Raw genomic sequence first — 14766 nt, 5'->3', positions numbered from 1 at the left:
TAACTGTAAATAAAAAAAAAAATACTTTTATTATATTCCATAATTCATTCCTTGTAGATGTTAGAATTTTTATTAATTAATAAATAAAAATAAAAAAAAAATTAAAACAAAAAAAAAAACTCCCTAGAAAAATGTTATTGTTAGTTAAATTATTTAATTAGTTATAAATAAAAAAAATTATTTAAAATAAATAAAAAAAAATTAACAAAAAAAAAAAAGACTTTTCTACATTTTTGAATATCCTTTTTGTAAAATATAAATAACAAATAAAAAGAATCCAAAACAAATTTTTAAATAGCTGTAAAATAAACATAAATTAATAAAAACAATTCAAACTGACTCTCTTCTTAAGGCTAAATTTATAAATAAAATTAAAAAATCATTATCTCAATGTTGAAATAAAATAAAAATAATTAAAAAAAAATATTTAATTGAATAAGCAATTTATTTAAATGTGTATCATAAACAAAAAAAAGACGTAAATCCTTCGAACTAAAATATTTAGTTGAAACAAATAAAATAAAAACAAAAAAAATATATATCGAACTACATATTCCATGGGTCTCTTCGTCAAAAATAAAATTAAGTCTCACAAAAAAATAAAAAAAATCTAAAATAAAAAAAAAAAACTACTAAAAGTTCTACATGTAAAAATTTAACAAATAAAAAACCTTCTTAGATGTAAACAAAAAATGTTATTTAAATTATTTTTATTTAAAAATCAAGCAACATTCCTTTTTTATACATGTATTTTCTTTAAATAAATTTTCATTATTTATAAATATATTAGAGTTCTTCTTTTTTTTAAATAAAAAAAAATTTTATTTTTTGTCTGTTTTTTTATATTTTATTTTTATATTTAAAAAAAATTCTTCGTTGTGCATGAGATCCAACTTAATAATGTAATTTATTATTATTATTATTATTCACAAAAAAATACAAAACCAATTTAGTTAAAATTTTATTTACATAGATGTTAAGTTATTTGTTTCAAAAACGTTGGATAAATGTTAAAACTGAAACAGGAAAAAAAATCTAAGAAAAATAAATTATATGAAAAATTATAAAAACAAAAATAACCAAGAGAATCTTTTTATTTATTCAAATTGTGGGAAGGAACAGTTTTACAAAGTCTTAAGAATCAAAAAAAAAGTTATGTGCAAAGAAAAATGATTCTGTTTGGATTGTTAACAATTTAAACGAAAGAGCTGATTTGCGAACTTGATTTTACAAAAATTTTTCCACCTATTGATATCTTTTTACGTTTGCGGATTTTTGTACCAGACATTTGTGTCTACTAAAAAGATTAACTATTTCGAATTATGCTGCTACAATTCATTAAGAGAAATCGAACGATTTATTTCAATTTTCAACACATAAACCAATTTTAAAAAAATAAAAAAAAATTAAAACGGCATCATTTTTAAAATCAAGTCTCCACCACCTACATATATCGCAAGCTTGTATTACTTGGGTTGCACCCAACATTGGAGGAAAAGGGAATCATGCTTATTTTTGATGCGTTCTAAGTGAAAAAAAGGAACAAGAATAACAAGAACAATGATCAACTCGTACCACTATAAAAAAAAATTATACAGAGATTGTTTCAAATTTATGAATCAATAAAAAAAGATAAGCTAAAATGGAGGAGCATTTTTTTTTTATTTTATTAAATATCTGTTCCATGGCGTAAAAACTTCTTTTGCAGAATAGTATGAATTAAACCTTGTGGAATTTGACAGATCAATGTTAATTCGATATACTGTACATTTTGGAATCGATCACTATACTAATTTCGGATTAATTGAGAAACGCATCTTTGCAAATATGATGCCAATTAGAATTTTCTATGTTTCACAATACAATGAATATAAAAAAAACTTACTTAAACTGGTTCAAAAACTATAAATAAAAGAGAATAAAGAAAATACTTTTTAACACCTAGTTGCTGACTTATTACATTCGCTACATCTGGGTTGCAAATTGGCATCGAAAAAAGCATTTATATGTCATGGTTTGCCATTTTTACTCAATTCTATAAAAAATTAACAAACCGGCCCTTAATCATACTAATCTTAAATCCCAGGCTCTTATAAAGTAGGAACGCTTTAACATAATGGTGATAATTAGAAAGCTTTAAATATTTTTAAGAAGAGCCATGGACTTTGAGATTGTAAACTTCTGGACGGCCAATCGAAGACGACATAAATTGATGTTTTTAACTCCGGGTTTCTATAAACTAAACTTTGAATTTTCTCAACTCCGGAAAATATCAGAAGTTTGTCTTGAAAAGTTCAAGGTTTAGGTACTTAACCCTCTGTCGGCACACGGGTGCGAATTTGGCAGGACAAAAATAAAAAAATTACGATTTATCAAAAAAGTGGTTACAAAAAATTACTTTTATAAGGGTGAAAATATTTTTTTCGGAATTGTGAATACAATATTCGAATTCCTCGGAATATTCTACATCAATTTCATATTTGATTCTCTATAAAATATTGTGAACGAAAAAAGTTCTAGCGACATAAAAAAGTATAAACCAAATTCGCATCTGTGTGCCTATCACGTCACAAAAAAGAGGTGTGCCTACAGAGGGTTAAAAATGTCAGTTTCTTTTTTTCTTTTAAACGTTTGTCAGTTAAAAAAGAAGATAATGCTCTCAAAATCAGACCATGAACGTCTTTGGATACTGAAGCAGTTGGGACGATGAGGCTTTTCACTTTGAAAGAAGCCTGAACAAGATTCTGCGACACCAAGAAAAGAAGCGAATTGCATTTTTATTTTATTAAACAGAATAGTGAATGTTACAAAAATTAATCCTTTTTTGATGGTACGGTTCTTGGAGAAAATAAGGGAAAATTATGCGCTCGTAGTGCAATTTTGATTTCACTCCGAATATATCCACACTTCATTCAGCATTATCGTATTCAAGGAACCGATGGGTTTTAAAAGTGACATTATAAGCTAAACTTTGACTTTTTAAACCCAGTCAAGCAAAGTGAAAGCATATTCTCCAGATTGTGATCAAATGTTAAAGGTAACGAAACTTAAAATGATCTAATAAATGTTTAAAATCAATATCTAATTATTTTGGTGTAAGAAAACGATTTACGAAAAATTACAATAAAATACATATTTCAGATTTATTTAAAATACATTTTAGATTATGTGACTTTGCATCATAATGTTTTCAAAATCTTCGACATTTAGGGACTCAAAATTCCTTGATCTGCAGCCGTTGAAAAAAATAATAAAATAACTGAAATTTTGATAAAACTTTATATAAAAAAAAATACGACTTCTATGAATTGAAAAAAAAAACTTTATTGATTTTCTCTGGTAGACCAAATGAAAATAATTTCACATTGAAAGCACTAGCAGCTTCCAAATACAGAAAGAATCATCAAAATCGGTCTACGCAGCCTGAACTGCTCAGGTAACAAACATAAAAAACAATACAACAAATAGAGACCAAATAAGAACCTCCTCCTTTTTTTAAGCCGGGTAAAAAAAGGGCCTTATCCGTATCAAGAGTTCCATTCGTTTCGAAAATAATCTAAGAATCACGAAAAAAAAACACAAAATCCGTTGGTAATGCAAATTCGGTATGAATAAAATTTTTGTTAGAGCCGATCAAATTTAAATAATCCACTACACAAGATGATTTGATAAAGTTGACAAAAACTAAATTTGATATTTTATTATTTTCATTACTTAAAATTTTTAACAAAACTAACTCAGTAAAAATAGATTTTTTTCAAAGGAAAAAAAAAAAACATTTTTAACAGGCAGATTTTTGGTATAGGGTTGGTTTACAATCTCTAAAAAGTGCTAAAGTATCCTCCGCCCGCTAGGCCCTTTAAAGGGGATTAAAAGTCACAAAATCGTATACATATCTTAAAAATAATAGGGTCTAGACAAAAAATATGTTCCACAAAGTTTTAGCTCTACTTAAAATATCCCATGAAGTACACCTATGACCTATCAATCATATCAATATGTACCTACCTACACCTCTAATTTTTGTTTTAGAAATTTATCAGTTTTTGAGTTGAATGAGGTAAACCAAATATTTAACAATTATCGAATCTGTGTAAAAAAAATTACCAAAAATTATCAATTTTTATGGCACTATTGAAGACTATTTTCTTTTTCGTAATTCATATTTGTTTTAATTTTTGTTTGCGTTCTCTATTTATGTAAAATTTGGTCCTCTGTATGTGTAATTGTTACGATTTTTTAACAAATCTATCAACTTTTCACCTGGAAATGTTTTTTCCATTGTTCTTAAAAAAAATATCCAGCTTCACTCTGGTTTTTTCCCATCCTTATAAACACTTAATTTTAGTTTATTTACATTTTTACCAATAATATATTAAGCAGAAATTCTTATGTGTCCCGGTCATCCTTTGCTTCTGGCTTTCACATACTTTTAGAATAAAAAAAAATGTGTAACTGCGAAACTTTTGAAAAATATTTTTTACCAAAAGTTCTTTTGAAAATCAATTTTAATTTTGGTGGGATATTTTCCCCTCACCCTAAATACATCATTGGATTCTGGATTAAAAACTGATACCGTTGCCGTATTTTTTGTTTTAAGCTTAAATATTTTTGAACAATAATCTTTTTTTGTTTATTTGTGTTAAACTTTCATTAATTAAAATATACAATTAATACAAAAAATCTGGTGAAAGTTGGGTACAATTATTCATTGTTCTGAAAAAACCATGATCTTATGTTGCGTCCAGAGTACATAACAAACAAATTATACAACAGTAATAAATAAACCATTTTTCCTAATAGTGGTTCTTTCATCTTTCTGCCTCCCAACAAATTGTTTTTTTTTTTTGTATTATTTCAGGGGAAACAAACATTTCGATACCATTTTAAATTGACTTTTATTTCGATTAAGAGTGTTTTAGTATCCATTATTTAGCTTACATATTCAACCCTATCGACTTTTTGAATTTTTTTAATTTTTGGCATTTCATAAATTTTGTTTAATAGTCCGTCAGGATCACTTTTAAAATTTTATCTATTCCCTCTTTTCTATAGGATCTACTCAAGCTCAATTTAAATTAGTAAAGAAACAGATGTATTGGTTTTACTATATTGGAGTTATGAATTTTGGAAATATAAGAAATCATTATCGTTTGCAAATGAAAATTTAAGAGGTTTTTTTTTCAATTATCAAATGAACACTTCATACAAAATATATTCAAGACTTCGATAGGTACCTTGCTTTTAAATTGTTTAGTTTTAGGAAAAATCAATTAGGTACAATGTTCACTTAGCGACTTACCAGAGCTCCCGGATTCTCTAAAGGCTGATATTCAATAAAATCCGCAACAAACTCAGCACATCCTTCAAGACTTGAAATCAAGGATGGAAAAAGAAACGCGGTAGGTCGAATTGTTGTGCAAACAAGTTTCTACAAAATTTTAAATTAATATTTGTTTATATGTAGTTTCAAAATTAAATTCATTTCAATTGATTTACCTGAACATTACATTCATTTTTAGTTGCCAAAAGTAATGGTCTTCTGTTGGGATACGAACTATTAAATTGCCGTCGGAAGTTCTCTGCAAACAGTAGCAGTAATCTTTCTTTACCAGAAAGGGTGTAGTAACTTCGAGGATAGCACTCCGACGAGGATTTGAATTCCAAGTGTTCCGGATATGCCAAATCAATGCGGCCATCGTCATAAGAAGCAACAAAATCTTCAACGCACAAACGTTGTTTTGGTGCAATATCTTCTACGTTTTCTTTATCCATGGTTAAGGATTCTTCGTGAGAAACTGTTTCAATACTAATTCTACCATGTTCACTTAAATCCAAACTAGCTTGTTCCGTAGCAGATGGTGTTTTTGTTTTATCGATAAACGGCTGGTTGGCAAGGGATTCGCCATCGGCATCATGAACAGTAACGCGTGTTTGTTTTCGAGACATTTCTTGCTGATTTTTTTTTTTTAGAGATTTTTTAATATTCTTAAAAAAATATAGAAAAATATTTGTATTTTGATTTCTTTTATAAATTAGATTTATTCACAAAATTCAATGAAATCTAGTTTGAAATTGTATTTGAAAATTTGTCAATGCAAGTGGTGAATCTAGTTTTATTTCCGTTTCACTGAAATGGTTGCAGTACTTGATAACGCGCACTCCGAAATTTCGGAATAAATGCTATTCTGTACACTAACCACACAGAGAAAAATAGACCACATAAAATAGAACAAAAACAATAAGATTTCTCTATGGTTTTCATCCAAGAAGGAAACCTTATTAAAACAATCGGGTTTTCCTTATTGTTTTAAAATCTGCAAAAAAATAAAAAAAACGATGACCAGGCTGGGAATCGAACTGGAGACTTCAAATCATTAGTCGCCCACCTTACCACCTGAACCAACCTGCCATGAAAATATTGATCGCGATTTTTGTTCTAGTGCTAAGTTGCAAAAAAAAATCGACTTTTCAGTCAAATTTTAATAAGATTTTCTCTATAAAAATAATAAGAAATCTCCTTAAAAAAACCTTATTAATCGTTGATTTCAATAAGATTTCCTTATGAAATGTATGGACGGTAAAACAATATGGCAATCTGTTAGTTTTTAGCGGGTCATATTTTTCTCTGTGCATAAACTTCAGTGACATCTAACTGTCAATAAATAATATAGTTTTACTTTTCGGTTTGAACATGAAATAAGAAGCCATTTCTTAAACCTGATTTAGTTTCATATAGCATATACTAGCGCTACAATAGCTAAGGAGATAATAGCCATTTCAATTAGAGAAAATAACAATATTGCCAGGAAATATTATTTCAGCAAAATAAAAAAAACTAAAAAGTAGTAGTGATGTTGAATAGGTATAGAATAATAAGATCGTCTCACAATCAGTCAGTAAGGCCATTCAAGTCTGGTTATATTAGCCGTGTTTCGTAAGAATTATGCAAAAATCGGGGTTGATTTAAAAAACTGGCTCTGGTTGCTTGATTTTTTTTTTCAAAAAATAAAAGTTTTATTTAAATCTTTGTATTTTTCAATTTTTTTTTTTGCCAATTTTTGTTAAAATTTGTATTTGGGATGATTACATTCTCTCCAATACAAAAAATATCAAAATAAAAAATGGGGTACAAATTCTGTATGTTCCAAAATTCTGTATTTTAAAATTATGTTAATTCAAAATTCTGTATTTCAAAATTCTGTAAATAATCACATACAAATTATTTTGATAGTGAAAAATAATATACACACTTATATGTGAATTTTTGATCATGTGATTGAACTTTAAAGTTGTATGTTGTAATTGGGCTTTAATGATCTTTATTTTTGGATGCAATTAATAAAACATTAATTCATCTTTTTGCTATCTTACGTGTCGCCGGTTTCTTTCTAGCTTCCTCAGGGTTTTTTTTATTTGTAACCAAAAATACAATTATAATTAGATACATAAGGAGTATTTATTTAAATTTTTATGTAAGAACTTACTTAGAGGTGAAATTGAAAATTTAGTACATTTTTATTGTTTTTGTTTTTGTTTTTAAATTAATGGATTTAATAAATTAACATAAAAAAAATTAAACAAAACACTACAACAAAAACTTAGAGTTATTGTCATAATTTACTATCACTGACTTTAATTAATGGCAGCTGATATTATCGATGTCTTCTTGATGGTTTATTGTTTGGTTCATTTTCTACTAGATGCGCCGACTTTCCAATGTGTAGCGGGTGGATATGTTGTTTTTCTTGTCTAATATTTTGATGTCTTGTTTTCAGTACCAAAACAATTTTTCTTTTTAAAGTTAAGTTTCTACTCAGTTTATGTGCGCATATGGTTTGCAGATTGGAGTTATTGTAGAATAATGCATTTGCAGAATTTTGGGTCCCGCAATTTTATGCCTGATTCTGGCTGTGTGCCTGTATGAATCTTTTTCGATCTACAGTCCAAACTACTAAAGGTTTTTTTTCAAAATTAGTTAATTAAGGATTTTTTGGCGATTCCCTACGAAAGAAGTTGAGTTGTTTTAGGTAGGTACTTAATTAAAATTTTAAAACAGGCCTTTCTAAAAAACAGCTCTCAAGATTTTGATTTATATATTTGTGTGAACTATAACGCAATTAAGTTCAAACTTGTAAAATAAAGAATACATTTTTTTGTGCCGCTATTGTTGCAATCATATTATCATCTTCTTTGTAAAGGACCATTTTTCTTAACGAAAATTTTTTTTGGAATTTTGTTCTTCTTTTTTTTTCAAAGTAATTTAAACTTTCATCTGGCATTGCTGGTCAATTATGCACCAACAGAAAAAAAACCAAAGCAAAACAAAATTTAAAAACTCCAAATTCTAAGAGGTAAACATAAACAAAAATAGAATAACCGATTCTTATATTACACGTGCTTCTGGATCGCTCTCATAAGCCAAAGAGCTCACACTAGAATGTATTTATTCTCTACTCGCTCTCACCCAAATGATTTTTGTTTTTATTTTCTTCTCTACTTTCCAACTTCCAATAAAAGAACAAGTTTTTTTTCGAATTCCAATTCTTTCTTTGATTTCTTTCATTAAGATTCCAAGAAGCAAACTTGCAGCAACTTCAGCTGATCACATTCATATTGAATGAGACACGTCGTCATTGTCTTGGTTGTCATTAATAAGAAATTATGTTCCGCTAACGAAGTGAATATTCTTCTGTTTATTAAATTTGTTAATTTTATAAGATTTATTTATTTTATTGTTAAATATTATATTCTCTATATTCTCTAAGCAAAATGTGCAATAAAAGTGATAGAAAGAGTGAAAACTCATCAAAACATCGAAATTATGAAAAATCTTTAATTAAAAGCGAGAAAGATATCGAAAAATTGTAAGAATTTTCATAGAAATCAATGAAACAAAAGAGCTGAGCAAAAAACTTTTATTCTTTAAATAAATTTCTTATTTCCGTGTTTCAAGTGATTGAAGATATTTTTAAATTTCCTTTATTTAATATGTGTTTTGTTTTTAGAAATTGGTGGGTGATTTTTGGTGCTGTAATAGTTTTGACTGCTGCAACGAGATATTATAAGGTCACCGAACCTGATCATGTATGGTAAGAGATTTTTTGTTTGATTATAAAGCTTGTTTTGTATGCGGAAATAGTTGACCTAGTTTTCGAACATTGTTGTTATTAGTTTAGTATTAAAGGCTAAGAACAAAGAATATTTTTACATCTTATTTACATTTGTATCGGATATTTATGGAAAACGTAGCGAAATGCCGGTTGGAATATCATAAATAGGAAATAATTTTTTGTTTAATTTAATATTCTAGCAATTATTTTATATTCTCTTATGGTAGATTAAAAGAAAAGTGTCTCAACTATCAACTTGTTTGAAAGTAATTAGACAAAAGTAAGAAAGGAGGTGGTATATTTTCTATTGGTTTGGTTTTACTGAATCTATCGACGTTGATGTGATTACTTCTTCTAACTATCACTTATTGCCATTTAAGGAAGTATAATAAAATCAATTAATTGAAAATGTTTAACTTAAACATTTAATATTCGTTATGAAAATGGTCTTAAATAATTCAATCTTTTATATTCACTTGCATGAATCTTATGTATAAATGTTTATTTTTACTTGTGATATTATGTAGGTAGAGGTAGGTACTATAGCAATAGGGCAAGTTCGAATTCGGAAAAAAATCGAACTCGAGATTACAATTATCTTACATGACATTACGATGATGGAGAATGCGAAAAAGTATGTCCAGCAATTCTGTCTGTCCGTCTGTCGAGCTACGACCTAATCTACTTGAGCGATTTTCTTCAACCTTCATGGTAAATAGTTTTGGGTGATTCCCTAGACAGAGAATACATTTTATTTTTTTTAGGACCAAAACTAACGGTTACTGTCATACAACGGAAATAGAAAATTTACCAACTTTTGAAATAAAAAAAAAAATTTTTGTACCGTTATGAACGGTACCTGCCACAGAAAGTTTTTTTTTATTATATATGAATTCCTCGTTAACGACATAGCTTATTTCAACCTAAATTTTTGTACAGAAACTTTAAAATATATGTTACATATATAAAAATTTCAAAAAACACATTTTTTTGGATTTTTTAAAAATATTTCAAATTCTTTTTTCAAAAATCAATTTTTTGAAAATGACTTGATGAATTTTATTGAAACTTCGTTTTTATGTGTTGAATAATATTTTCTTAAAAATGACATACATAAAAACTTTTAAATTGAAAAATTTTGTAAAATTTTTATATACAAACAATTGTTTTTTTTTTTAACGATTTTCGTGCATTTTATTTTTTGTTTAACAATGTTATATAAATTTGAGCAACAAAGCATTGAAAACAATCACACGCCAACGTACAGTCATAAAAAAGTTAGTACCTAGAATGTTTTATGTTAACATTAATAAAAGAAAAAATTTAGTTTTATTCTTAAAAGAAATTTGTTTTAAAAAATATACCTATAGAAAATTTACCAACTTTTGTTTTTAAAATAATTATGAAAACACCATTTTCAAAGGTTTCATTCTTCAAACAAAGTGTTGCATTTGAATAATTCATGTTTTACAAAAAAATATTTTGATTTTTTGTCTTAACGCAATTTTTTTTAAATAATTTTTTGTATATAAAAAATTTCAAACATTTTAAAAATGAATGAAGGAATTGGTATGCTGTTCTAAAAAAAATCATTAAGCTCCAAATTTTCAATAGTCAGATAAACCTCAGTCAGAGCTTATTACTAGGAATAAAAGTTTTTTTTTATATTTATTCTTCTGACGATTGAAAAATCAGGGCTAAATAAAAAAAAACACAAATAAAAAAAAAAAAAAAATGGAAAATAAAAAGCTAATGTTAAAAAAGAAAGAAATTCCAACAGTAAAATTGTTTTTTAAGAAATTAAAAATAAATTTGTAATGTCAAAAATGCATTAAGAAAAGATTTTTTTTAACCCTTCCTTCAATCTTCAGCATGGTTTTTAGCATAGACTTTTATTGCACTTGGAAAATAATTTTTTTTATTAAGGTACAGTCCCTTACAATCAGACCTAACAAAACAATAAAAAACTAAAAGCCTAATAATTCCACTACATAAATTTTCATTCTTACAATGTTAAAAGTTCAGCAACATTATTAAACTTTAAGTTCATTAAAGCCTATGTATAACTTCAAATGAGCCATCATCAAAAAAAAAAAAATCGTGTCACCCCCAAACATAATCAAATTTTATAACTTTTTGACACAGAAATAGACATTCGTGACACGAATATCAATACGAAAAAGTGAAACCCCATCTCACCCTTATTAAATAATCATATCGTTACACCAATGTCAACATTCAACTTTCCATTTCCGTTTTGTCGAAACCTACAATAATACTCATCTGCTCTATAGTCAGTTCGTAAAAATCGATTTCTCATTATTTTATCATTTTACAATCATCTTTCAGCTGGGACGAAACCCATTTCGGAAAAATGGGCAGTTGGTACATCAACCGGACGTTTTTCTTTGACGTCCATCCACCCCTTGGCAAGGTAGGCATCATCATCAAGGCTGTATCCACAAGCACCCTCTACAAACTACAACCCCCATTTGGAAAATATTTCCATTAACCCTTAACATTTGCATTTACACAAAAAATTTAATACAAACTTGAAAATACAATTTCAGATGTTAATTGGCCTATCTGGCTACCTGACCGGATACAATGGCACCTACCCTTTCGATAAACCTGGCGATAAGTACAATAGCACTCGTTACGAAGGAATGCGTTACGTAAGATTTAATTTTAGATTCTGTCTTTCTCTCTCTATCGGTCGGAGAGGTGTAGAGAGTTCGGTCGACCGGATCTATACTTATTTTCATATTAATGGTCATGGCCATCAATTTTACAGTTCTGCACCACTTTGGGAGCCCTTATCGTTCCGATGGCCTTCGACACCGTACACGACCTTACCGGATCCAATGAGGCAGCCCTTGTGGCGACAGCCTATTTAATTTTCGGTAAGATACTTCTATTTGAGCGACTAACTACTACTTCAACTCGATGTGGTGTGTAATTCGTTTCCGGTCATTCACAGACGTGGGACTCATCACCCTCAACCAGTACATCCTGCTGGATCCGATATTATTGTGCTTCATGGTTGCCTCTGTGTGGGGCATGGTTAAGATCTCTAAGGTGACAAGAAGTGGCGAGTCATACACATTGAGGTGGTGGTGTTGGTTGTATTTTACGGGCACGATGTTAGCTTGTACAATAAGTGTGAAATTTGTTGGCCTTTTCATTGTTTTGTTGGTTGGCTTTCATACGGTTAGTGAGCTTTGGGTTATACTTGGTGACTTGGACAAACCTCTCGTGAGTATAATTTTTTTTTATTTTTATTTTAAAACAGTGCATATTAAGTCAATAATTTTATTTGTACATAATTCTTTATTTGTTTTGAGGTAAATGATAAAGTTAGTTTACAAAATTATATTTGTTTTAAAAATTTCTATTAAGTCTTTTTGACGATAGCGGTAGATATTTTAGTGCTGGTATATTTTTTTCAAGGAAATTTTTTGAAATGCATCACACAAATTGATGGGGACCTGATCTACTAATATGATGTCGAGGTTAAGATACGCAGAAGTAAATAATTTCGAGTCTGGCCTTAAAAAGATTTGTGAATTGTTAGCAATGCAAGTGAATTTTTAATAAATAAGAGATTCTATAAAATCGAGAAATGAGCTAAAAAAAATTACCCTTTTTTTTCTCATTATGTTAATTTTTTATTTTAAAAGCTTACAAAAAAAAATTATACCGTTAAAAAGCCAAATATTTCTTCAAAATAATAAAACCATTTTTAAATTTTTACAATGCTCAAAAAGTATTAAAATAATTTATTAAAAACAATCATTTCTTATGAAAAAAGTGAAAAAATCATTTCCATCACCCAAAATTTCATTTTTTTGATATAACAACCCATAATAAATTTTATACCACCTGAAAGCTTATTGCTTCATTCGATCATGTCTATTAGGCATCTACAAAAAGAGCTAGAATTTTTTCAACTCCAACAATTTTCATCAAAAAAAGCAAAAAAAAAAAACATATATGTAATTTTATGTTATCACGCTATTGAATCAATTTTTTTTAGACAACCTACAAAAAATTTTATATCATGTAAAAGCTTATAATTTCACCTTTCATATGACGTTTTGAGGTATTTCGCAAGTTTTTTAATTTAATATTGTGTAGCTTGTAGTGAATGTACAGTTATGTGTGATATACCAAATGAAAGGTAACATCATCAGAATGCTCAATAAAGTAAAATAAAATTTGTATTTTTTTAGATAAAAAAATAGAACCTGTTGAATAATAAAACTTTATTTTACCGTTATCTCAAAATTGTGACGACAAAATTGATTAAAATTTTGCACGAATATAGTCTTGTCTATTATCTATCTACAATATAAATTTCATTTATTTATCTGTTGAAGAAAAAAAGATAAAAATAAAAAACGGTTATAAAAGGTAAAAAAACTTGGGAGAAAAAAAATTATTTTCCCGTTATTCGGTCAAAAACCATTTTGAAATACCAATTTTTTGCGCATGTATGCGCACAGTCATAGACTACATGTTCTATAAGCTTGAGATTTTTTGAATGGTAAAAAAAATTAAAAACTCACCCAAAAATACCCCAAAATAAGTAGGTGTATTTCAAAAATTCATATTTCGAAACGCAGTGACTTAAAAAAAATCTGTATCATACCCCTAACTTTTTTTATTATCTTTCGAATGACATTTTTCAAATTGTCAAAAAAAAATTCCCCTACCTATAATCACTCATTTGTCAAAGGTCTGCCTCATGTTTTAGTTTTAGAAAACCATTAATAGCGTGGTATAAATAAATTTATCTATTGCTTAAAAAAAAATTCAACTCTTTACATTGTCGCGTTTAGAAAATAGGCAATTTTTTGAAATTTTGTTTTACCCCTTTTTACCCTATTAAAAGATGGAATTTTGTAAAATCCTTCAAATGTATTTAACTTTATTATCTTTGTTATCTTTCAAATAAGCTATAGAAAATTTTTGTATCTCTAATAGTTCATTTTTAATTGAAATTTTTGCCGCACTGCGAAAGTGCGAGGGTGGAACGTTAGAAAATGGCCTCACTTTTTTGTGGTGGCTGCCATGGTTCATCGATTTATAAGACGTTATCATTATCACGTCAAAAATATATTCTTTAAAAAAAAGCCCACATCAAATAAAATATGGACTTTTTTGTTATGAAGCATGTGGCTTCCAAAACTTAAATTTTTAGTAATGCATTTTTTTGGTAGTTTTCATCCCTTTTTCATTAAAAACCTATGTTTTCACATTCGATAGTCCGTGCGAAGAAAAATGTCCAAGTCTGTAAAATTAAATGATTTATAAAAAACCATTTTCTTAAAGCTAACTAAAAAGTACAATGATGTTTGACTTTTAACCAAAATTTAAAAAAAATTGTTTTATATAATAAAATCTTTAGAAAAAAAGAGGGACATATAATCTTTATTCCATAACGTTTACAATTTATATGGGTTATACGTATTTTCTATGCTATTATCGAATAATGAAGAATTCGCAAACAGGAAGATCTCAAAAACTTTGAATCATAGAATGTTTCAGCCTTCAAAACCTAGTCACCTTTTTTTAAAATTTTAAGTTTTTTTTACTTTCTATAGACAAAACTGACCTCTTTTTCAGTTTGAAATATGTTCTTTCAGCTATT

At 27.8% G+C, this 14766-nt stretch overlaps 2 protein-coding genes across 2 annotated transcripts in view; one reads left to right on the top strand and one right to left on the bottom strand.

Moving 5' to 3' along the window:
• The window catches only part of LOC129916114 (coiled-coil domain-containing protein lobo), a 132111-nt gene extending 126086 nt beyond the window's left edge, over positions 1 to 6025 (bottom strand). The window contains exons 1-2 of the mRNA XM_055995902.1: positions 5500 to 6025; positions 5303 to 5431 (exon numbers count right to left, since the gene is read on the bottom strand). Of these exons, the coding sequence (XP_055851877.1) occupies positions 5303 to 5431; positions 5500 to 5949 (579 nt within the window). The 5' untranslated portion in view covers positions 5950 to 6025. The remainder of the gene's footprint in view (positions 1 to 5302; positions 5432 to 5499) is intronic.
• A 2651-nt stretch (positions 6026 to 8676) lies between these two features.
• LOC129916115 (protein O-mannosyl-transferase 2) overlaps positions 8677 to 14766 on the top strand; it is a 28482-nt gene continuing 22392 nt past the window's right edge. The window contains exons 1-6 of the mRNA XM_055995904.1: positions 8677 to 8867; positions 9009 to 9092; positions 11463 to 11547; positions 11684 to 11788; positions 11908 to 12016; positions 12094 to 12368. Of these exons, the coding sequence (XP_055851879.1) occupies positions 8773 to 8867; positions 9009 to 9092; positions 11463 to 11547; positions 11684 to 11788; positions 11908 to 12016; positions 12094 to 12368 (753 nt within the window). The 5' untranslated portion in view covers positions 8677 to 8772. The remainder of the gene's footprint in view (positions 8868 to 9008; positions 9093 to 11462; positions 11548 to 11683; positions 11789 to 11907; positions 12017 to 12093; positions 12369 to 14766) is intronic.

Source organism: Episyrphus balteatus, chromosome 3, assembly GCF_945859705.1.
Source record: "Episyrphus balteatus chromosome 3, idEpiBalt1.1, whole genome shotgun sequence".
In the NCBI taxonomy this organism is placed as follows: domain Eukaryota; kingdom Metazoa; phylum Arthropoda; class Insecta; order Diptera; family Syrphidae; genus Episyrphus; species Episyrphus balteatus.
The sequence above is the reverse complement of the archived record's forward strand: the minus strand, read 5'-3'. Positions and strand labels throughout refer to the sequence as shown.